We start from the raw sequence: 25,295 nt of genomic DNA on the forward strand, positions 1-25,295 counted from the left end.
GATTGGTGGAACTCGGGGCCACGTGGCGGTCCTGGCAGCTGAGGCAGCGGCCCAACTCCAGCGGCGGCTGTGGGGATCCCACGGGGTCCCCGGGAAGGGCTGCAAGTTGACAGATGTGCATGGGGAGGTGCCTGGTCGGCCTCACCTTTTGTACCTGCTATCTGGCTTTTTACCTCACGAACAAGGTGAGGGGGGCGGGAGCGGGGAGGCAAGGATTGCACGTGAGAGATTTGAGCCCCATCATTGTACGCGGAACAAATGGAATCTCCATTTTTTTATCTGATTTTTTTTTCTTGATGGTGATGGAGAAGAAACCGACTCTGTGTGGGATGCTCTTTTAGAAATAGCATCTGTTGAACTGTACTGCCCTGTTTCCCGTCCTATGTAAAGCATCCTGTACGTCTCCTGGGAAACCGGATTTTTTGACTGGCGATTTTGCAAGAACTTAATTTTGGGCTGTATGAACTACCTTTAAGAGAAAGAAAAAAAATTAGCTCCAGTTCCCCTGGGAAGAAAAAATAGGAGAAGAAATCAAACGCGCCTGCCCCAGAACCCCCACAAGATTCTAGAAGCTTTTAAGAGATCCATCCATCGCCATCTCCGCTTCAAACCAGTGATTCCTAAACACTTCCAGTATATTTAAGAGTTTTTCATAGAATAATTTTTTAAAATAAATTTTAAACTTAAGTTTTCTAAAGTAATATCATGGGACCTTTTTTATGATGAGGCAGAAGAACAGTGGTACCAATTGTTTTAAGAATGGGAAACTGGCCTTGGATTTGGTACATGCGGGGGAATATTGGACCCTTGAGGGCTAAGGCGGGGGCATTAACCATTGTTCTGGACTCTGGTATGGTCACCAAGTCAAAATTGTGATACTAGGCCCAGGACCATCTTCCCCCATTGTAGGGTTTTTATAGCTTTCTCTACCCACCCTCCCCTCTGCCACCAAAAATAACCAAAAACAAAAACAAAAACAAAAACCACTCTTGCTCTCTGGGAAAGAACCATTAAGAAACAGTATTTTCTTATACCGTCTATCTTAATATGAGTAGCTGTCTTCAGTATATTCAGAGGGTGCTACTGAAGCTCCTTTCCCTTGTTCAGTTGATATTTAGTTATGGTGATGAACCTTTACGGATCCACTAATACCATCTTGCTGGGAGGCAATGATGGGTTTGCATCCTGGTTCCACATACTTGGCCTTTGGGACTTTAATCTCTCTAAACCTAAATATTTTAAATTTAAAATGGGATTAAAAAGTTCACTTCAAAGCGTTGTCATGAAGATTAATCAAAACGGTGTTTATAAGGTGGTTGGTGGAGTGCCCAATTTCACAGTACATGCACCATAAAGTAAGTGATAGTTATTCTACAGAAGGGAAGGGAGGAAGGAAAGATAGTCTTTTGCTTATGGTATGACAGAGAAATCATTAGCTTTTAACAGATTTGTTTTTTCTTCATGGGGCAGGGAGCTAAACTAAAAGATTTGTGTGTAGCATCTATTCAGGAATATGTAAATTTGTGAAATCCTGGCCTTTTCACTTAACTATTTTAATTTGTTTAGCTAACTTGATGAATATATTGATAATGTTATAATTTTAAACAGAATGACCTTCCTTTTATTTCCATATAATCATCAGACGTGGCAGAGTAACACATTCTTCATGATAGCCCACAAGTCATGGCATTGGCCAAGAAAAAAAAAACGTGTATCTAAGCAAAAAATTCCAGTGGGCATCGGATTTAGTTCACCAAAATTTATACCCCCTCTGGACGCACATTTGCATCTGAGGCATTATTTTTGTATTGGGACACCACAGCATTTAATAACTAATGTAATTATGACTGAGTACCTTCTATGTGCGTTATGTTGCAAGGTGCTAGATAAAAATAAACCAAATCCTCATGTTCCCGGGAATATCTAATTTGAGTAATAGAAATTGTAGATTCCCAAGGATTCTCAGAATTTAAGCAGTAAGACATCCTTCTGCATTTTCCATGATGGCTTGGAGTGCTTTGGTTTAGGGCTCTTAGGAAATATTGGGAGCAGATGGAGAGTAGGAAAACAGCAGAAGGCAGGGAAAAGGGGAGATGAGGAGACTGTATAAAGAGGATGGAGGACGTGAAGTCAGGAGTGGTGGAGAGCAGATGTGAGGGCCAGGTAGGGATGGGAGAAATGTTTGTACAGAACAGGATTCTGGTAGAAACTTAATAAGTCTTAGATTACGTCATTGTTTCATCTTCTCGACCAGGACAGTCACCCTTCCAGCAGCCAAGGTGAGTGGGCTTGGATCAAGTAGAGGTCAAATGGGAAAGGAGCTGTGCAGTGGGCACCCCATGGGCATTTTCTCCTGCACCTAATCTCTGCCAAATGAATTTTCTTTTGAATTAGTGAAGGTTTTGTGTGTGTGTGTGTCTCCAACACAGGATTTTTTCTTCTAGTTTTTAGAAGACTCTCTATTAGTTTCTTTATTTTCAGATTTCTCTATGTAATTTTCTCCTCAAACTATTTCCTTCTCTATTTATAGAAAGAAAATTTATTTTAAAATCTTTGTACATCTTAGATTAATCCCTTAGTCTATTACTCTTTAAAAGGATGGTTGATTTTTGTTCAGAGCTTGAACAGCAAGTGTTCTGGCTTTCCTGACCTGGCTGGACCAGTCAGGGTAGTATCCATCCTGTGGGAGGCTCCAGCAGTAATTGGACCTAGGGCCCAGGCAGCCATCTGTTACCCTTCAATCTGTGTGAGGTTCCAGCAGTAACTGGATCTAGGGTACAGGCAGCCACCTGTCCTTCCTCCCATAGCTAACAAGCCTTCAGTATGGATGCAAAGTCCACATCTATTCTCCTTTCAAAGTCTCCCAAATTGCTCCTTCTTTTTCCTTGAGAAGCTCTTACTGCTCTTCTACCAAATAGCATTTTGATCTGAGTGACATTTTTTGAAATATGAGGGACTGCTGAAAAGAGAAATGTTTGGGTCTTAGATTTCCCTTGTTAGAGATTTTATTTTTTCACTTTTTTCCCCACTGTTTTTAAGCAAGAAGTGAGAGCTTCAGCGTTTTCTATCTCCCTCAGTATCTAGAACAAAGCTCAGCACACAATAAACTAAGTAAATATATATTTTTTATCTTCACAAAAGTTAAGGGTGATGCAGGACATGGCCCAGATGCTCACGCAATCCTCTCTCTTTCTCTATTTTAGAATGACAATATCAGGGAAAAGTGGGGAGGAACATATTGAATTATGTGAGTAAATAGACTTCAGAGAAGAATGTAGGTTTATTTCTAATAAACACAGACCAGTGCACAGTCAGTTAGCCAGAATTGTGTTTAGGAGCTCATACAGGGCAATTTTTTGTAGGCTAACCCACAGGGAAAAAATAGATATATAAACTTGCCCAACACTAGTCTACATCATTTTTTAGATCACGAGAAGAATCAGTAGAGTCTTTGCCTAAAGCCATTTAATAATAGAAAAAATAGCAAAAAGATACCCAGAAAGGTAGAATATAATACCCAGATACTAGAAAACAAAACACAAAACCCCCCAAATGGAAGGAAAACAAAGGAGAGACCAGGATGCAGTTCTTATTCCAAGAGAAACAAAGAAAGGGGTTGGATTTTTAGATAAACTGGACCGTAGATGATACCCAGAGAAAACAGACTGCATTTGGGGATTTGTCCATTTTTCTCCAGAGTTTCTATGGTTACAACATGACACTTCTGCAGTCTGGGAAGATGCTGAGGGGTCAGCCATCCCAACATCAGACCCAGCTGCTGTCCCACTTTGCTCGTGGTACTGGTTCCATTCCCCAACTGAGATGGTCAGGCTTCTGATGACGCTGGGGGAAAGCAGGCCCACTCTAGTATAACTTGGAAGGTATGACTTGCCCAGTGTGTGGTTTTGGTTGGGAGGGGATAGGAATAAAGGCCTTCTTGAAACTTGAATATACTTATATGTTTCTTTGGTGGGGATTTCTTTGCTTATATGTCTATCGATTTTCTATAATTCGAAAATGTCCATTAATCTGGTATTTGTTTTTCAGTATGTCCTGTCTGTCTTGAAATTTACCTACCCTACATTGTTCCAAGGGTAAGTATATTTTATGCTGTTTATACATATTTGTAGGAAATATCCAATCAGCATCAATAAATGCACTTTGAAATATTTTTGATGACTGCATAGATTTTTCACCAAATAGATATACTATAATTTTTTTTAGCCATTCTATTAATGGGCATTTAAATTTCATCCTTTTTGAGGATATAAAAACAACAGTGTTATCAGACATTTTTTTGTATTCAACTCTGCCAAATTTCCAACTATTTCTTTGGAATAGATTCCTACATAAGAAATTTGGATTAAATAACTTATTTAGTATTCTTCTTGAATATTAACAAAATTTTTACCAAAAATGTTTTACCAATTTATGTTGTTACCCAGCCTGAATATGAAGTTCTATAACATCGTACTCAAACTATGAGTATTTTTTCTGCTCTCTACCGATTTCATTAGCCTAAAATGGAATCACATTGTTTTATCTTATCATTTCTTAAATTATTCATGAAGTGGGACAGTTTTGTTATGTTTATTATTGATCTTTTTTCAGTGAATTATCTATTTGTGCCTTTTATCCTTTTATTTTTACTACGGTTTTTAGTATTCTTCATATTTTAAGGATGCCGACCACTTTTCCATTATGTTTATTGGAAATTTTTATTTTTTGCAGTTTGTTTGTTCTTTGCCTTGTCATTTTGTTGAAAATTATTTTGATTATTTAAATATTTTTTAAGAAGTGACATTGTAAAAAATTTATTATTTGAACATAATAATGAAGCAACAGAGAGAGCTGCAGATGACTTCAATGTGTGGTCTTGTGACTGAGGGATGCTATTATTAGAAAGAAGATAGAAGGAAAAAATGGTGTAGGGTCAGTCAATAGTCTAGGTATTTTAGGAGCAGGACGGAGTGCTCTGACACTCACATTTCTCTTTTTCACATCGCACCCACCATCTTTTCATTTTTTAAATGGTTTATTTTTATATGGGAAAATATATTGCTAGTTGCTTTGTGATCACTACCATTGCCTTTATGTTTATTCCTCTCCGTTACAAGATCACATAGACATGATCTACATTTCGTTAAAGCTTTATTCAATTCTTGGTCATTGCTCATTTATTTTAGTATATGGTGCAATTCTTGGTCATTGCTTGTTTATTTTAGTATATGGTGCAATGTGAAGAAATTGTTCCTCCTCTTGTAATTTCATTTCTACTAGTCTATTTATTACATTTTATTGTTTAATGCTTCCTTTGTCTTTGAGTTGTTAATATAATTTATAAGGTTGTTTTTCTAGGGTCTATTTTTTATTTGGTAATAAATTTTTTCTTTAGCTTTATTTTAGGAATTATCTTGGTAATAAAATTTTTCTTTAGCTTTTTTTAAATTACAGTTGACATACAAAATTATATTAGTTTCAAGTGTACAACATAGTGAATAAACATTTATATAACTTAAGAAATGATAACCCCAATAAGTCTAGTATAGAGTCAATTTTTTAGATACTTATTTGTCAGCTCTTATGGAAAGGGGCTAGTACTACATTGTTTTTAATTATTATAGCATATAAGTATGTGATAGAGCTCATCGTTCTTCATTATTCCTTTTTTTTTTAAATTATACGAATGCAAACAAAAAAGCAGGGGTCATGATCTTAATGTTAGGCAAGGTTGAATTCAAGATATAAAGCATTAAACAAGTGAAGAAAGACATGTTATATGCTAAAGTATGCAGGTCAAAATGAAAAGACATTATAATATTGGAATATGCAGTTCAAAATTAAAATGAAATAGGGATGAATGCTTACACCAGCCAAACAACAGGACATCATTTATCGAACAAAAAGGGCAGGAATCCCAGGGGTAAATAGGAATATATAGTGCTAGTACACAATTTACTATTTTTCCATGACAGTTCAGTTGGGCAAACAAAAAGCTAGCATATATATGTGCTCAATAATACAATTAATAGGTAAATATCAAGTGCTATATCTTGAAAATAGAGATTTTGTCCTCATATGCCCATGGAATATTCACTGTGAATAAAACAGCAGTAATTTTCAAAAAGTAGCAATCCCAGTGCACTAAAATTAGATCTTAATATCAGACACAAAAATCCCTACCTACAAATGGCTTTTGGACATATTCTTCACTCATATGGAAAATATAATTGAAAACTATATTGAGATATAGCATTTTACCTAGAAGATTTGCGAAATAAAATTTCAAAATTTGATGATAGAATTGGCGAGAATGTAGAAATGGGTACTCTCATACGTTGATCATAGGCTGGCAAATTGCTACAATATCTATGAATGGCACTTTGGCAGTAAATAACAATATTGCAACAGTTTAAGTCTTTTAATTCAAGAATTCCAGTTCCAGGAATTTGCCTGAGAGGTTTACTTGCATTTACATCAATGAAATATGTACAAAGATATTCATGTGAAACATTGCTGCTCTGTTTGCAACAGCAAGCATTTTTTTTAAATGCCTACAGCACCTGGTATTCCAAGGTGGTCTCCCATCCAAGTTCTTACCAGGCCCAACCAACCCTGCTTAGCTTCCAAGATTAGATGAGATCGGGCACATTCAGGGTGGCATGGCCGTAGACAGCAAGCATTTTTAAACAAATTAATTTTTATCTATCTAGAACCAATTAAATAAATTATATTGTATTCTTAATGGAATACTATTCAAATATTAAAACATAATAAGGAAACTCATGTATTGACATGGAAAATTTCTTCAGGATGCATTTAATGGGGAGCAAAAGCAACTTCATTACAGTATAATATACTACCATCTGTGGAAATGTGTGTGTGTTTCTTATTTAAAAAAAATAAAGAAATTAGTGAGAATGATTATAGATAGGAGACAGTGGAAATGGTGCTGATAGTGGACAAAGAATGAAAGAACCCTTTTCATCACTTTTTTATCCGTTTGGATTTCTGTTCTTTATATTATCACTGATATGTTATTTTTTTTTTTTGCATGTTATTTTTTAAAAAATTTATTTATTTATATTATGGTGACATTGGTTAACGAAATCTAATAAGTTTCAGAAGTACTTTGTCAAGTTTTTCTCTAATATTTCATAACAAAACTTTTAAAATATTGTTTACGATTATGTATACTTCTGTCACTAAAGCTGGGATATCATGAATCAGAATTGTTTTCCGATCCTGATTGTCCCTCCAAGGTAGAGAGATTTAGCGAACTTATGTGGGAAAGGATGATCTTTACATCTGACTTGCCTTTCCCTTTTCTCGTTTGTAGATTGGTCAGACTGAATATACCTTCCCTCCAAAAAATGTAAAGGCCTCAAATGCACTAGTTTTAAAAAAATCCGTTTTGTCACTGAAGGAGCCCCAATGCCTAGAATAATTTCTGGCACATAGGAGGTACACAGTAGGGCAGAGTGACTCATTCTACAAATATTTATTGGGAGCATACTATGTGCCAACCACTGCTCTAGACACTTAAGATTTATCAGTGGAGAAAACAAAGCTCCCTGCCATTGTTAGCTTGTTTTTCTCTTCGCGCTGTCTCTTAAATTTACCTGCAATGAATAGTACCCTTTGTCCAGTTGACTCACTCAGAAACCCGGTAGTTATTCTTGATTCCTTTGTCTCCTTCTTCTCTAAAATGCAGTTAACCACCAGGATCTAAACATGGTTAGAATCTGTCTACCTTCTTCCTCCAATAGCCCCTTCCTGGGACACTGTTGTCTCAAATTACTCTAACAACTCCTAACTTGCTTTCTGGCCCCTGGTCTTGCATCTCTCAGACATTCTCTCCCCTGTAAAGAGAGGGTGCTTTCCCAAATGTAATTCTTTGTTATGGGGGCTGTCCTGCCCATCATAGGAAGCTTATCAGCATCCCTAGCTTCTCCTCACCAGGTGCCAGTAGCAACCCTCCCTTCTTCCACCTCTAGCAGTGACAACAAAAAATGTCAGCAGCTACTACCAAATATCCTCTGGGGGGAAAAACCATTTGGTTGAGAACCACTGTTCTAGACCATCTGTTCTGCCTGTCAGTGAATGCTTCACAAAGGAGGAGACATAAAACCTGGATCTTTTAGGATAAGCAGGTGTTCACCAATACACAAGAAGATGTGAAGAACATTATGAGTCAAGAGAACAAACAGCACGTACAAACTGTGGTGTTGCAATACATGGGTGGTGTCTTAAGTCATAACTAAAAACAAGGTTTTGAAATTTATGAATGATTCATCTAAAATAAAAAAGCAATTAGAATGAAACAGGATGAAGTTATGCCTACAATTCCCCTTTCATTCATTTGGTATTTTGCCATGCTTTCTGCATTGGAAGAGAGAGGGGCGTTTATTTTATAACCTGTGCTCCCCCTGAACACTGCATGCCAAGGAAGTGTGTCTCGCGTGAGCTTCATGACACTAAATATATTGTAGCAGAAAAGAAGCTGAGGACTGCTATCTGCAGCAGTGGGAAGAATCAACCATTTTTAAAACAAGCAAAAGCATGATTAAGTTTGCATTTTAGAAGAAACCCTTTGGCTGCAAGGTAGAGAATGTATGGCGTGGGACAACCCTGGGGAGAGGGCACTAGTGCTATGGTTCAAGAGTGAGATGATGAGTCAGCATTAGGCAGAGGTATGCGGCATGGACAGGAAGACTTCAGATTTGAGAGCTGTTATGAGGATAAAATCAATAGTATTTTGCTACTAAATGAGGGAGGTGAGGATGAAGGAAGGACTAGGATGACAGCTAGGATTCTGGTTTGGCTGGTTAGGGATAGTATGAGAGGATGATCAAGATGGATGGGGGAAGTTCAAGATAGTGTTTTAGGCATGTTATATTTGGGAGCTTGTGGGGTATCTGTGTGAGAAAGGAAAGTGGGAATCATCTGTAATGGAAAAAGAGGTAGCTGTGAGCGAGGTTGTTTAGGGAAAGTCTAGAATAAGAAAAGAGTACCAGTGTCAGCACTTAATGGTACAGCTGGATTCAAGGGAATAATAGAAGCTGAGAAGGACAGGTCTGAGAATTGGGATGATATTTAGGAGAGATCCTTCAAACCTAAGAAGGATTGGATGTGTATGTTTGAATCAGTCAGCAGATCTTCCAGGGCTAGATGGCTTTTAAGACTATGGCGCTCTGTTAAATTCAGATTAAAAAAATAATAAAAATAAATAACAATTAAAAAAAAATTCAGATTGGCCCTTATCCTTTTCAGGTGGCAGACATTAATCGGCGGACTTTTGCTTCATGTATCATGGAAACTGGGCTGGGCTGAGATCAGCAGCAGTTCAAGGTAGAACAACCTTTTCTGTGTTTGATTTATGATTCATACCCTGCTTCCTTTTTACATTACTTAATTTCTTATGGTTTTACATTGGGAAACACGGATGTTTATTTGAGTTGTTCAGTCTCTTAGTTCCCTTCTAACCTTGAGATTCAATGATTTTATAATCGAATAGAAGTTAAGTAGTGTTTTTCTGGTTAGTAATGCCACTAATATAATATTAAAATTAATTGAGATACAATTTATGATACAACATTAATTCGGCTTTGTTTTTGACCATAAGACCACTATAAATGAATTTTTAAAAAAACTTTAAAAATTTTTTGGTAATTTTTTAATTTTGAAATTATTTCTGAGAGTTAGGAATTCATACACACTTCCATACTCTTTGCCCGGATTTCCCAATTATTATGTTATCCTGCTTCTTTTATAATTTTTTTTATTTATGCCGATATATATCTATATCTATATATATTGATATATTTTATTTTTCTGAACTATTTGAGAGTAAGTTGCGGATTTGAGAGTAAGGTGCCTCTTTACTTCTAAATTCTTTAGCGTGTATTTCCTAAGAGCAGGGATACTTTTTTTATATGACTAGAGTACAGTTATCAAAATCAGGAAATTGACATTGATACAATGCTATTATGTCATCTACAGACCATATCCATATTTTGCCAGTTTTCTCAATAATATTCTTTATAACTCTTTTCTCTGCCCTACACCCCCAAATCTTGATCCAGGGTCCAATTTATATCACACATTACATTAATTGCTATGATTCTATTGAGACAGCTTTTCAAATATATTTAAAAGAAACCTCAAAGACCATGACATTTTTCAGCCAAAATTATAATCCTGCCTCACCTAGATAAATCTTCATGATTCTTTGAGACTCGCCTGAAATGATGCACAAAATGAAAAGAAAATGAAATCAAGTTTTATATGAATAAGGTAGACATCCCTATTGAATGATCAGGACAAGTCATTTACCTCGTGGTCCAGGTTATCTGTCCAGCTTCTCTAATAGTCAGATTAACTGCTTAATGGCTAAGTTACCCCTTTGCTTGGCACTCTGGAGAAGCTTTGAAAACATGTCCAGTATAAATATTAGAAAATTTGGCTTCTTCTGAAGATATAAAACTAGAGAGGAAGAAACTAGTATTAAGAGGCTTTATGGAGGAAAGGCCCCGAGAACATAAGGTGTGGATTAATTTCCCTGACCTGATTACATCATAGTCCATCATAGTCCATATGCTGAAAGAACATTCCACTCAAGATGCTTAACTAATCCCAAAGACTAGTTCATTAGTCATGATTTTCCATTTCCATGGTATAGTGTCCTCAACTTGCTCAAATAAAGATACATTTCAGATTTTATACATTATGTTAAGCATAAGTGTTACTTTATGCTCCATTGTTATGCTAGATAATTCAGTGAGAACTGGGTATTCATTTAAACAAATATGGGCCCTGACTTCACAAGGCCCATGGTAGTTCTAATCTTTTGTTAAATAATGAAGCGTTCTGACTCCAGATGGTTGAATTTATTCCTCCACAGAAGCAAGAGATTGGACTGGAATGAGGGACCTGAGATTTTGAACTGGGGTTCTCCAATGCTGATCTGATGGGTCTTCCACTCTTGCAATGTTCCTGACCATAATTATCTTATAATTTCTGATGCAAATTATTTACTTATTAATAGCAGTCCTTTAAAAATTACTTTAGTCATGTTTCCTTAAAAACAATGCCATTATTCATACTTAAAATTTTTTTGTATGTAATAAAAACATAGCATAAAATGTACCATTTATTAACAATTTTTAAGTGTATAATTCAGTAGCATTTAGGACAGTCACACTATTGCATGATCATTATTACTATCCATTTTCAGAACTTTTTCATCATCTCAAACAGAAATTCTGTACCCATTAAACAATAACTCCCCATTCTCCCTTTCCTTTAGCTGTTGGTAAACCGCAGTTCTACTTTCTATATCTATGAATTTGCCTATTCTCGTTACCCCATTTAAGTAGAATCATACAGTACTTGTCCTTTTGTGACTGGCTTTTTTCACTAAGCATATTGTCTTCAAGTTTTATTTAACATAGCATGTGTCAGAATTTCATTCCTTTTTAAGGCTGAATATATTCCATTTATATGTATACCATATTACATACCACATTTTGTTTATCCCTTCATCTGTTGATGGAAATCTTTATACATTTATTGCTTTTTTGTGGGTGGAGGGAGGAATGACTAATAGAACTGAGGAAAGTCAAAGAGTCTCAAGATTATTTCCCTGGTGGAAGTGGTCCTCTGACAGTAGAAGTTTGAGACCCACTAAACACTTTTGTCCCTTGAACTCACATGATGCCAGGTTCTATCATCTCAGAAGACCCGTGATCATATCCCTTTCAGGTCTCTTGCTAAACTTCTAAGACACCTTTTCACCTCTATCTCCTGGACTTCCTTAGGTGGTTTCATAGACACACACATGATGTCAGCTCAGTTAAGCTTCCTGGCCAAAATCCCAGTGTCTTAGTTATGAGTGGATCTTGTGGTTAATACCTGTGACACATCTTGGGATTTCCAGTTGCCACATGGACCCTTGGCAAACGGGAGTTACCAGATGGCTAATAGCAAGGACCTAGCACTAGTGTTCTTTTGTGTATGGCCGAGCTGGGTTTGTGTTTGCCATGCTGCGGTTTCCTACTGGGCTTAGCTGTTTAATGATGTCTTTAGGGAAATAAAGCCCAGCTTTGTGGTGTAACCATAAAGTGGTGTACTTGTGCAGATATAGCAGATGTTAGGTTCTACTAAAAATGAAAACAACAGCAGGAAATCTGTTTGGAGTCCCCGAGGTCATCATGGAGAGAGGATTACAATGATGGGGCTGAAGGGTGGGTCTCAAATTGGTACTTGATAGCATTGCCACAGAGACTTCACTGAGATTGTCCTTATAGCCTGGAGAAGAGCAGAATACCAAATTCCCTCTCAAACAAGTTATAGAACCTGGCACCATATTTCTTATGTTGCAAAGAGGCCACATCTGCTGTGTCAGTCTCTGACCACATCGTGTATTGACTCCATCGAGTGACCTGGTGAAATATTTCTCCTCCCAGAATGTTTTCCTGGCAACCAGTTATTATCAACAACTGTTGGATGATGCCTGTGAAGGCTTCTGTCTTGGGAGAAAAAGCACTGGTTTCCAGCTACAAGCTTGTCATTATATGGCAGCTACTGCTGTTGCCAAGCCATTGCAGATGTTCAAGTCCTTTGCTAAAGGCTTTCTATATATCCAAAACGTGATTCTAAAAGAACATGTGACCTGTTTCATCTGGTAACACAGTGATAACGCAGTGCTCTTTACTAGATTCTTGAACCATTGCCGAGGACAGACTCCGGTGTGATTTCACTGGAGACAACACATCCTCCAGTTCCTGTATTACCAGGCTACATGTTTAAATAGAAACACTTTGAAAGTAGTTCGTAACCTGCTTGCTACTTTTTGTTCATGACACTTAAGAGAGAAAATTTTTAACTTTCAAGTTTTCAAGTATGAGAAGTTCTAAGTTAAAAATTCTGTGCCACAATACCTTTGTGACTAGAGATTTCTAACAGATGAAAGCAAAGCCCCCCACTCTTAATTTTTCATTCAGAGTCTTTGTGGAGAACCATAACAAATATATTTTAAAAAACCTCTGAATTAACCTAGCCCCATTCCTAAAGAAATGAAAAGTGAGCCAATTAATTAGGGTCCAGATTGTACCTCTTTTTATAAATTGGTTATTTAATTTTTTTAAGTTTCATTAAAGCTACTGGTGGATGAAATTTCCTGGATATGTTTTAATGTGTTCATGTTTTGAGTGACTTTAGTTTTATAAAAAGTCGTCTTTGCTCACAGAAGAAAGTTAGCACTCAAATTTATATGTTTTTGATATTTTTCCCTGTTATTTTGTCTCCAGAGGAATGCTGTAAGTATATATGTAGAGATTACCATGGGAGGAAATTAAAACCAGCTTCTAAAACTTCCTCAGGAAACATGCTGAGAGCCACTGAAGGGATATAATACTAAATAAAATCTGGTTGATTTTGGTGTGTGATTATGGTAGTTCCCAGGAGAAGAGCCCATGAGGCCATGAGATGATAAAAGGAAGAGATTATTTCCGCCAGCTTTATTGAGAAGTAATTGACGAATAAAATTTTAACATATTTAAAGTGCACATTGTGGTGATTTGATATATGTATACATCGTGAAAGATTCCCACCATTCAATTAATTAACATATTCATCACCTCACATATTTACCTTTTTTTTTAACGAGGACATTTGAGTTGTACTCTCTTATCAAATTTCAATAATATAATACGATATTATCAACTGTAGTCACCATAGACCCTCAGACCTTATTCATCTTATAGCTGAAAGTTATACCCTTTTACCATTGTCTCCCCAGCAACCAATTTCTACTTCGTTTCTAAGAATTTGACTTTTTTTTTTTTTTAAGATTTCACATATAAATGATGCCATGAAGTATTTGTCTTTTTCGGGACAGGAATTTTGACCTTTGATATGTGTAGGTCATGCCTATACCATCCTGTGAATAGGAATCTATTGAACTTGTGCTTTATCATAGACCACTCCTCATGTCCTTGTCACTGTGTCCATAACAGCCCCTTTCTGGCTTCTTTGCAAGGCTAAGCCAACACTACGCAATGTAAAACTCCCTAGACCCGAGATCACAGGTGTTATATTTTGTATATTAGCTTGGATTTTCAGTCACTGTGGATTGTATACTAGCAAGGTGCTTGTCCTGGGATTTCTTTCTCATATTTATTAGAAATGAGATCTGTATGTCTTCTATCCTGCCTCACTTATTATTCGGGGACCTGGGAAACCTATATTTCCTTTTTCTTGTTTGGTCTTAGTTTCTTAATACTAGTTTCTCCTCTGTTCTGTGCTGTCCCTGCAGTCTTATCTCCTAAGGCTCAGCAGCACATCCATCCCTGGTCCTCCCAGGGGAGGGGTGAAGTGCCTGGGTGGAGGTCACGAGAGGTGGTGATGGTGGAGGCTGCAGGTGGCAGCCTGAAGACTACAGCAGAGTCAAGGATGGAACTAGGGGGAAGGAGAGCAGTGGTCTTTCAAACAAGGAGATGTTGGAACTTTGGAACTGGTTTCTTTGAAGCTCTTGTTGGCTTTCAGGGGTTGTCAGAAACTCACTGAAGGTGAGAAGATTTCTATTTCAGCATGAACTGGGGCCATTACATGTTGAGAATCTCAGGCCAGTGAACGAAATGGGAAATGGGAGGAAATGACAGTTCTGAGTGGTTAGAACCAGTTATGAAAGTGCCTGAAAATGAAATGGAACTTTATAGAACTCAGTGTTAGTAATAGGGTCCTTTGTATCTAGCTTGGGGGCACTGTCTCATGTGCGAAGCCTTGGGCATCCCAGCTCAAAAGTTTCAGAAGTGAGATCCAAGCTGCCGTACTGTAAACCAGGAGTCACCAAATAAGAGCTAGAGAGGAAGTGCTGCTTTAGGCTTTGTGGGCCATACCATCTGTCACAACTACTCAACTCTGTCCTTGGAGCACTAAAGCAGTCACAGCATATAAACTGACAAGTGTGGCTGTGTGCAAATAAAATGCTGTTTTCAAAACAGGCAGGATTTGGGCCATGGCCGTGGTTTGCTGACTTCAACTCTTAAGTTAAGCTCTGTGAGAAACAGTATTATCACAGGGTTCTTGGGTTCCAGTAATAATAGGGCCAAACTTTGTTGAGGGAGTGTGACCTTCTTTGAGTCAGAAACAAGTAAAGAGGGAAGGAGAAAGGTCTAAGAAAAGTAGGCAGGAAGGGGAAAAGGGAATAAGCCTCTTTGAGGACCATGTTCAGCAGTAATGGACCAAAAAAAAAAAAAAATCTAGGCATATTCTGTAAGTAGTGAGTTAATATACATGGAAGTCCTTGTAAACTGTAAAGCAAATGTTGACTCGACAATTGTAAGGTATTACTGTTTAGGCAACACCAATAACCAACATATGAACCCTGATATCTTGCTTCATCTGGTTATTTTCACGTTTGGAAACTGGTTTTAGGTCCACTGGGTGTCAGTGTAACACAGAGTTTTCAAGAATTCAGCTCAAGGAGTCCTTCAGGCACCCATGAATGGATAAACTTCTGAGTGTTTTCACAGAGCACTCAGTAATGCATGCTCTATTGGAAAAACAAGTGATTTAATTTAATTAGCCTTCACCTCAATAACAAGAGTGTTATAATTCTTACCAACAGAGTATTGTTAGCTTCTTGTAAAATGCTTTAACTACATCAGGGTTCTTAGGGACAGTAGAGTATGCACAAACAAAAAACAAGTCTACAACTCAAACAGGATGCAGTACTTGTGCTTATAAATCATGTGAGATATAAACCATAAAGCACGTAAGAAAAATTATGTATCACTACAATTTTTAAACCAGACCCCGTGGCAAATAGTTCTTCAACAGGGATTGCAGTCTGCGATTGTACAGTCTGTAATCTTTCTCCCTAGAGGTTGCTGTGAATTTCCTTCACAAACACACACACAATTATGCACAGACAGCCCATGCCCAGATGCTGCATATACTGAACACACAGACAGAACCACACACACACACACACACACACACACACACACACACACACTAACTAGATGGTAGTTGCTGAGACCAGAGACTGCCAGGACATCCTCAGGATTTAATTCCTCCTTTCCTCCTTTGTTGGCATGTAGGACGATGAAAGAATAAACAAGCATGGAGGCCCAGATGGTGCCTCCTTATGAATGAAAGGTGGAGAAAGAAAGAGTGCATTAATAAATCGTATGTGCCTTGTTTGTTCCTAATGTGCAGGCCACTGGCTATCTTAGAATCATAACGTTATAGCTATAGAGGAGGGTGTCTTAGTTCAGGCTGCTGTAACAAAAATACCATGGATTAGACTATGTGGCTTAAACAACCGAAATTTATTTCTCACAATCCCGGAGGCTGGTAAGTCCAAGATTAGGGTGCCAGCATGGTTGGGGTCTGGTGAGGGCCTCTTCTTGGTTTACAGATGGCTGCTTTCTTGCTGTATCCTCACATGGCAGAGAGAGGCTGGGGGCAGGGTGGGGGGAGGAAAGGAGGAGAAGGGAGACAGAGAGAGAGGGAAGGAGTGGGAGGAGTGGGGTAAGAGATAGATAGAGTGAGAGAGAGAAAGAGAGAAACCAGAGAGAGCTGGCTCTCCTCTCTGGTCCTTCTCTTCTTCTAAGGGCACTAATTCCATCACGAGGGCTCCATCCTCATGACCTGATTTCCTCCTAAACGCCGCCACCTCCAAATACCATCATACTGGCAATTAGGGTTCAACATATGAATTATGGTGGAACATAATGTAGTCTATGGCAGAGGGTGGATCAGTATAACCTCTTTGGAAGGTGATTTTATAACCAGTTACAAACTTTGATGCACGTATCTTTGAACAGCAATTCCACTTCAGGGAATTTATCCTGAATATTGCTAAAACATCATGAATATGAGAAGAGAATATATTCAAGAATATCCATTATAGCATTAAAATAGTCAAAAATTGGGTTAACTTAAATGTCCAGAAGTAGCCTAATATTTAATGATTAATAAAGAGGGATGGTTTTTTTGTTTGTTTGTTTGTTTGTTTGTTTTCCCCCTCTTTAATTGCCCTCCCCCACTTCCACCCCTGACCTACGGATGTTGCCATGTCTCCTTAAGAACTGGATCTCTGAAGGTGGGGCGTCTCCTCCCACACGCTCGTGGCTCACACCTGGGGCCTGGCGCACCTAGGGTATGGTCCATGGCTCCACCTGGGGCACGGGGATGGTTTTTTGACATGGAAAGGTGTTAAGTTAAGCAGATTATAAAACGATATATACAGTAAGATCCCATTTTTGTTCAAGTGCTCATATATGTGCCTGTGACACTGGAAGGAGACAGCAAGGTGTTGACAGTGGTTATCTTAGGGAAGTAGGAATGTAATTTTAATGTTTTTCTTGATTATTTCTATTTTCAAGATTTTCTAGCATGGAGAGGTACTACTTTTTTTAGGAGAAAAAGAGATAAATTATTATAGAAAAGCAAAATAGCCTATATTCCAAGTTTCTAAGTTTATGTCTATTGAAGAAAAACAAATTCGTTTGATTTTTAAGGCAGTTAGTTTTTTGTTGTCATAGTTATAGGTTATAACATGAGTGTTGTAAAAGTTTATTGAACTTGAAATTGTTTAAATTCCCCATTAGGGCCATTCCAAAGGGGCAGATGGAAGGATGTAGGTATTTTTTGCTTTTACACCTGCTCTTAAAAACTGAGTAGCTATAAGCACCAACAATTCTATTCAGAGTAAAGTCTCTGAAGGGTTTAAGAAAAACAGAGGAAGAAATGTGAATTGGGGTCACAACTAGAGTTTCCTGATATATTTTGTTGTTGTTTTCCCCTCGTACCAATCTAGAGAGAGAAAGGAAAACTTTTTTTTTAAGTTGGGAAAGTAATATGTGGTGATTCATTTAACAGATATTTGAGTGCCTACTGTATATACCAGGCATTGTTCTAGGTGCACAGTGAACGAAACAGACAAAATTCCTTGCCCTCAACTAGCTTACATTCTAATCGAAGTAGATAAACAAGAAACAAATGAAAATGGAAGTGTATGATGTGTCAGATGGCGATAAGTATAGAGAAAAAATAAAGCCAGGTAAGGGGATAGGCGTGTGTGTGTCTGTGTGTGTGTCTGTGCCACTGGGTTATTTTATATAGGGTGAGTAAGAAGGACTTACGGATAAGATGACGTTTGAGCAGAGATCTGAAGATGTGAGAGAGTGGGCCATACAGGTGTCTGGAGGGAGAGGGTTCCAGGCAGAGTCCTAGCATATCTGATGACCAGCAGTGAGACCAGAATGCAGTTTTATTCCACTTGTAAATGAAAACATCTGGGATACTTTTAAATGCCTCAAAGAGTATGCATATTTTTAAGGCTTTTGATAAGTATAGCCATGTAGTACATATATACCCTCCAGAAAGATACCAATTTATATCTCAGGGCTGAATATGAAGGAATTGATTTCATGACTCTTATATTAGAAACTAACTTTAAAAATATCTAGTTTATTAGGCAAAACCTGGTATAGTGTTGTCTTAATTTAAAATTCTTTTATTATTAAGGAGGTTGAATAACTTTATATGTTTATTGGCCATTTGTATTTCGTGTACATGTGAGAGAGAGAGAGAGAGAGAGAGAGAGGGAGGGAGGGAAGAGAGGAGAGGAGATGAGAGGGGAGGAGAAAATTACTTGTTTTTGTCCACTAATTTTTTTTTTTCTTTGAGGGGAATCAAATTTTTTCTTACTGACTTGTAAGCATTCATTATACATTAAAGATATTAAACTCCAGCCTGTTTTATATGTTGCCAGTATTTTTTCCTGGCTCATTAATTATCTTTCAATTTTTTTATGGTGTCTTTTGGCTATTTTATTTAGGTGGATCTATCAATCTTCCTTAACGGCTTCTGTCCTTGGGGTTATGTGTAGAAAAGCTAGAGGAGAACCTTTATTGAATGTTTTGTTATTTTAATGTGCCATGCACTGCCCCAAGTACTGCATATTCGCTCTCTTAACTAATCTCAGTTGCTCTCTTAGCATTATTATCCCCATTTTATAAATGAAGAAAACTGAGTTCTTATTGCAAACTAGCTTTAGATTTGGGATATGAATCAATTAGCTTTAGAGTTGGGATATAAGTCTTCTATATTAAGGTTTGCCTGACCACGACTACAGAGACATGTTCCTTCCACTGCATACAACCTTCTGCTTTCTACTTATACATCCTTCCTGCCTCTACCCCTAGATGACCCCTAGATGACCGCATCCCTAGGTGACCTGATCTAGAAGAAAGGGCACAGCCCAGAGAAATGTGTGAAGTCTGTCCATCCCTTAGGACGACTGGTTAAAGTTAGTTAATTGCTAGAATGTTCCTTGGGAGCAAAGAGAGCTAATTATACTATCCAATGCTTTGGGTAACTATGTGAATGTTATAAGATTATACTCTCTAGTGTCCTAGACCAGGTATGATTTTTATCCCTGTTGCTATATTGCTATAGGAAATAATCCTCAGTTGTAGCTCCTCAGAGCTAACTAGGATTTTAAAATTATAGTTTCATTTCTTCCTGAAGAAATGATTTAAAAATTATATGCCAAGAGATGGCAAAAGCACAAAGAAGCACTGCCACCCTTGTAGCTTGTGTCTTCACCTTGTCTCCACGCTACCTGGGAAAATATGGAAAACTCAGTTGTCATGGATTTTATTGGCCCCAGATATAAATATGCATTAATTTGCTTATCTTTTAGTAAGGCTTTTCCTTTATATATGAATTGTCAACTAGTATCCCCTCGAATCTTTTCTTGCATAAATGACACTTAACATACAGTCTGTGATATTCAGTGAAATGAGAACTTTGATACTTTGAAACAATATGAATGCAGAATCCTCCTCTATTTTTAATTAGTTTTTCTCTTCCCCTCATCCTTTCACACTGGTCTTGCCCACACCTGTTTTGACAGCGTTTGCTCCAGTGATTCATGTTTATTATTCTTAATACAGCTATAGTTTTATGTTGGTGTGTTAGAGGAAGGCAGCTGTCTCACTGATAAGTGACTGGGGACAGGGCCAAGAAAGGGCTCTGCAGCCAACCACTTCTGCAGGTGCCTAAAGTTCTACCATTAGAGCATGTCGCTTTGGCTGTCAGCTTGAAGATAGACCCTGAGTGAGATAATAGTGAAGAACACAAGCACAAGAGGCCCTGTTCCTGGGTCATAGTCCCATATTTGCAGCCAAATGCTCACACAGCTGCCTTGTAGCATCTCCCGGAAGTCTTTTTTTGTCTAACTAGACCTGTGTATATTTTTTCTAGTTAAAATTATTTCTTCATATTTTATGGTAGAAGGGTTAAAATACAAGATGTTCCTAGCCATGTTTTCTTTTCCACACATCCATGGCTACTCAGCGACCCTAATGCATCTTGGAGTACACGATTAAGAGGAGTTTTGTTTGAGGGGATAGAGCACAAATATCGGAGCCTCACTGACCTTACATTCCAAAGTCCTGGGCCTGCTGCAGCTAGGCCAGCTACCATTTCACTCAGTGCACCCCTTCCTTCCTCGTCAGTGCTCCTGCAGTCTGTGCTCTGGGCTTTCTTCCGGTGCACAGCAGGCCATGGGCTTGGATCCTGTCTCCTATGACCCTTAATGTCTGATGGGAAAGACTTTTCTTAGAGGAATAACAATTGGCTGATGTTATACTTGACCCATTAAGATGGAGGATGGCATCTTCCTTTCTCTGTTCACCTTTTGGTTGGAAGTGCAGATATCGATTATTGCAGCAGGAGTAGTAATAACAGAGACTACTCTTCAGATTATTAGCTGCTTAGTCTGCTACCCAAGCAAAATCATGTGTTTATAGCTCATCTATTTATATGTCGATATCTCCCATTGGATTATGAGGTCCTTGAGAGTAAAGTATAAAAGAGTGGTTAGAAACTGGGGCTTTGGAGTCAGACAAACCTGAATTCAAATTCTGGCTTTGCCATTATCAGCCCTTCTGCCCATAGGCAATTTACTTAAACTCTTTGTGCCTCAGTTTCTTCATCTGCACAATGTAATACTTTCCTCATAAGATTACTGTGCAGATTTTAAAAAGATACAGTGTAGAAAACATTTAGCATACTGCCTGTTTTGTAGTAAGTGCTCAATAAATGTCAACTGTGATGTTGTTATTAATTCTGGTGCTGTCACCACCTTCCAAGTTGCTATAAGTATTTGCTGAATACAGGAAGAAGGGACTTACTAGAGACTGGAAGCATTTTAATAACATGTTCCCTGGGAAGTTGTACAAGAGCAGGTCTGATTATGGATGGAGTGCCTGCCCATGCTAATAAAATTAACAAAGATCATTTCTTGAGCAGGCACCGTCCCAGGAGAGCAGTTCATTGAGTTTAGTTGGGATTATTATGTTATATCCTGCTGGAATGGTTTCATTTATTTATATCTATTATTAGAATAACTCTGGGAACTTGAATTAGTAGACCAAATGCATTTGTAACTGATGGGGGAAGCAAGTTGCAATCCTAGTAAAAACTAGGATTTTCTTTTTCTCGAGGAGAGCAAGATTTTAAACTGTAATGAAAAAGCAGTTCTTGGTGAGGCCACAATCGAATCAAATCTTTAAAGATTCCTGGAACCGGCCTTCCAGGTTAATGGTTGAAGAAGTCAGCGCATGGCTACCCAGCTCAAGTTCTAGCACTCTTTTATTTTTAAATTCCTTGACACTGTGGGTTTTTTTTCTGTGTGTGTGTGCAGTTCCATGGAGCTCTTTGATATATTGCCTAGGTAAATAGCTTTTTAAATTTTTTAATAATTTGGCATGGGTTCTGGCTACTTAAATCCAAAGAATAATATTTACCACTCCCTAAAAAAATTAGATTTGTTCTTTCTCCAAACCTTCAGGAAGACTTCTTCTATCTCCAGCTCGTCTATGCCCTATTGTGGGATCAGTAACACTAGGCAACTGGCAGAGTGGCAGGCTGTAGGCAACATTGCTTTGTCAGCCTCCATCACTTTCAGTGGATACAGACCACATCACACTTCTTGAGGCACTCAGGGATGTTTAGATAACCACTGTCACTGTATTTGGTGTATCTGAAGGGTACTACCTTCCAGCTAGGTCTTTTGGACATAAAGTGACAGAAGTGTTATGACTTCTTTTCCTCTTTGTAGATCTGATGTTTTGACATGGCTTCCTGCATCAGTGCTGTTTGTGGGTATGATCTATGCTGGTTCCAGAGCTTTGTCCAAACTGGTAAGTATTAGAGGTTTTGGGAGGACAGCTCCTTTCTCTTCTGCCCCTTTGCCTTTTAACTTATTGTGCTCCGGATAAATAGGGGACAGAGCATTAGCTTTCACTATGGCATAGCTAAATTAGAGAACAAGCTTTGGACCTGAGGCCAACATGGGGCCTTTTACCACCCCGCCTTTCCTCACTGAACTGAAGATAAACAGATAACACAGGAGGGCCAACTTGTTTTATAAGATGTAGAGGTACAGGTGGAGATGCAGATGTAGAGGCACAGGTGGAGATGCAGTAAGAAAGAATAGTGACATTTGTGGAGCCTGCCACAGACAGGGCCGGCCTGCTCTGCCTCAATGCAGGCCATCCCTCAGGAGCAGGGAGAGAGGGCTTAAGATGCTTCTTACTTCTGGGAAACCATAACCCTGCCCACTGGTGATGTGGCCTGGGACACTCTGAGCTCTGTCGTAGGTGTACATGCCTGGCATGGAGTTGACACCCAGTAACACTGGGATGCTGGTGAAACAAGTGTTCATTCTGGCTTCCTGCCCCATCCCCCCAGGACTGAGCTCCTTAAAGGTAGGAGCTGTGAAGAAGAAACTTCTTCCAGTTACATTATATGGAACTCCAAAAACTGAGTTATTTTGCCATGTAATGAGAATCTATTAAAGTCACCATTGACCAGAGATTCAGAACGTGCCTTAAAAATTAGCAACAGTAGTAATTCCTCTTCTTGTTTTGTGCCCTGAGAACTGTTTTTATCAGAAAATGGTTGCATTCCTTTTTTGGGGGGAAAGTGCAAAATTTGCAAAACACTTTGGTCTTTTTATGTAAAGTTAATTGTTATGTTGGTCCCTTGGATCTCAGATATGAAAACAGTAAAAAGAGACAAGCAAGATATGCCTATCTGGATCACAATATTATTGTTAGGACATCTCCAAAGTTGCAAAATAGCTGTTAAGAATTAGTAGCGATAATTTCTAAATTAAATCATCATTTTTCTTTCATGATTTATAAGCTTAAGTAGATGGGATGATGTGTGTAGTGGGGGAGAAACGTCCTGGGTGGGCCTAAGAAATTACCCACGGTGCATGTTGGTGCTCAGCCCAGACCATAAGGCCTGCGCTGGCTTTCCGCTGCCTCTTTTTTTTTTTTTCTTTTATAATAGATGTTTAATAAAAACTTTTGTTGATTTGTTTGTTATATGAAAATACAAAAATGGCCACATATTTAGAAATCTGCAGAATTACAAAAGTAATGTTATTTTACAAGGGTCATCTTTGCATAGCCAACAAAGAAAACAAGAGAATCCTGTAAGTAATCAGAGTTGCAAGTTAAAACTAAAAAAAAAAAAATTTTTTTTTTTTTTGCTTGGAGAGTTTAAAATATATTTACTTACATGTTTATTGCAGTGGTTAGAAATCTATATTCTATTTACTCCGTTTCCTTTTTCCCCCTTATCACTGTAAACGGCTGCCTCTTCTTGATGCCGTCAGGCTCCTGCAAGTCTGCAGCCTCACTTTACAGCCTATGGCCTGCAGAGGGTGCTTCCTCTCCTATAGCAGAGTATAGCATTTGATAAAAAACAATGTGTTGTCCAAAAGCTATTAAATTTTTTATAGAATCTGGGTAGTTATGGATGCCATAATTTCGAAGTTTGAATAACTAAGGTGTTGTGCTAATAATAACAGTATTTTTGTTCGTTTATTTGTACAGTGCTTTTTCATATGTTTCCGGAGTGATTTTTTTCTATATCTTTGCATGTGATTCTCATAGTCACCTGATAGGTGATGGGTAGGGCAGATGTTAAATACCTGACAGAGGAAGGAACTCAGGTGTGGAAAGTCTTGGTCATCTGCCTCTGGTTCCAGATAGTGGCAGCTCTTCTGACTTTTTGCTTTTTCATAGTTGCTCTTTAAGACCAATGCATATGGATTTTAGAATGAGTCCAGGGTACAGTAGTCATGCATAACTTCAGACTCTTTTGGTTGTAAATATTAGAAAGCTCACAAACTTGTAAGTAAGAGGGAAATTCACTGGTTCATATAACTGAAAAGTCAGAAGGTAGCCACCAGCTTCAGGCAAGGCTCGATCCAGAACTTCCAATGACATACTCAGAATCCAGTTTCTGTCTCTCCCCTCGCGGGTGTTGTTGACTCTAGACTCACATCCTCATGATTTTAAGTCTAGTGGAAAGAGACTCTTTTCCTTGTAGCTCCTGCATGAGTTTCAGGATTTACTCTGATTGTATCTTAGGTCTAAAAGCTAACCAGGAGGATAGAATTATGCTGATTGGCTGGCCCTGAATCACTGAACCAGTTACAGTGGCTAGAGAGACTCAGAGCACTGTTTAGCCAGCCCTCATCATACAGGATCCCTACCTGGATCACACAGACTGTGAGAGGGTATGGCAGATCCTCAGTATTGTGATGCTTTACCAAAAGAAGGGATAAGGATACTAGGTGGCCAAAAAACCTTCAAATATCATCGTAAATGTCAATCTAGTACATTCTCAGGCAGAGAGGGAGTTCAGTAACCTAGAACAATGCTTCCTGAAGTGTGATCCACAGGTAGTGCCAGTCCGTGAGCTGTTACCTGTCCATAGGAGACTGTGCCAGAATGTACATCAACTTCAGCACTAAGCACACTGTGTAGTTGAGCTGACTTTTTTTTTTTCCTTACAGCAGTATTTCTTAGAAGGGAGCAATGCATTGCTTTACATTCTGGCGTGAGCTTCTTATCTTCTTGAGGACCAGCACTTTGACCTAGAGCACAGCCTTCTTTAACAGGCAAAAAGAAGTGGCTGCAATTCAAACTCTTTGAGCAAAGGGAAACAACCAGAAACACAGATATACCCACTTAAGGAAGGAAGAGGACAGAAAGGAGACACACATTGTTTTTTAGGTGAAATATCCTAGCATCTTTTCTTTGTTTTCTGAGTTTTTTGTTTTCACACAATTGCTTAAAAATTCATAAAGTGGATTAAACACGAAGCACCCGTACAGCTTGTGTTATCTAGAAAACAGGCATCAATATGCTGGTGCCAAGCTGTCAGTTTAATGAATCCACAGGAATTGAGGG

The 25,295-nt window shown here is 38.3% G+C and overlaps 1 protein-coding gene and 1 pseudogene across 7 annotated transcripts in view; one reads left to right on the forward strand and one right to left on the reverse strand.

Moving 5' to 3' along the window:
* The window catches only part of SLC35D4 (solute carrier family 35 member D4), a 108,499-nt gene continuing 83,204 nt past the window's right edge, over positions 1-25,295 (forward strand). For 4 of the 7 annotated variants that reach the window (XR_005649017.1, XM_039844546.1, XM_039844569.1 and 1 more), the window contains exons 1-4: positions 4-185; positions 4,048-4,094; positions 9,274-9,351; positions 22,145-22,226. Coding sequence is in view for 4 of the 7 variants with exons in the window: in XM_039844546.1 (XP_039700480.1) it covers positions 114-185; positions 4,048-4,094; positions 9,274-9,351; positions 22,145-22,226 (279 nt within the window). In the remaining 3 variants the exon portion in view is untranslated. Of the gene's footprint in view, positions 186-4,047; positions 4,095-9,273; positions 9,352-22,144; positions 22,227-25,295 lie in introns of all 7 variants that reach the window. The other 3 variants (XR_005649024.1, XR_005649026.1, XM_039844558.1) reach the window with 1 other exon arrangement.
* On the reverse strand, positions 6,552-6,674 carry LOC120590372 (uncharacterized; annotated as a pseudogene).

The sequence above is a fragment of the Pteropus medius genome, unplaced genomic scaffold, assembly GCF_902729225.1.
Source record: "Pteropus medius unplaced genomic scaffold, Ma_sr-lr_union100, whole genome shotgun sequence".
NCBI lineage: Eukaryota > Metazoa > Chordata > Mammalia > Chiroptera > Pteropodidae > Pteropus > Pteropus medius.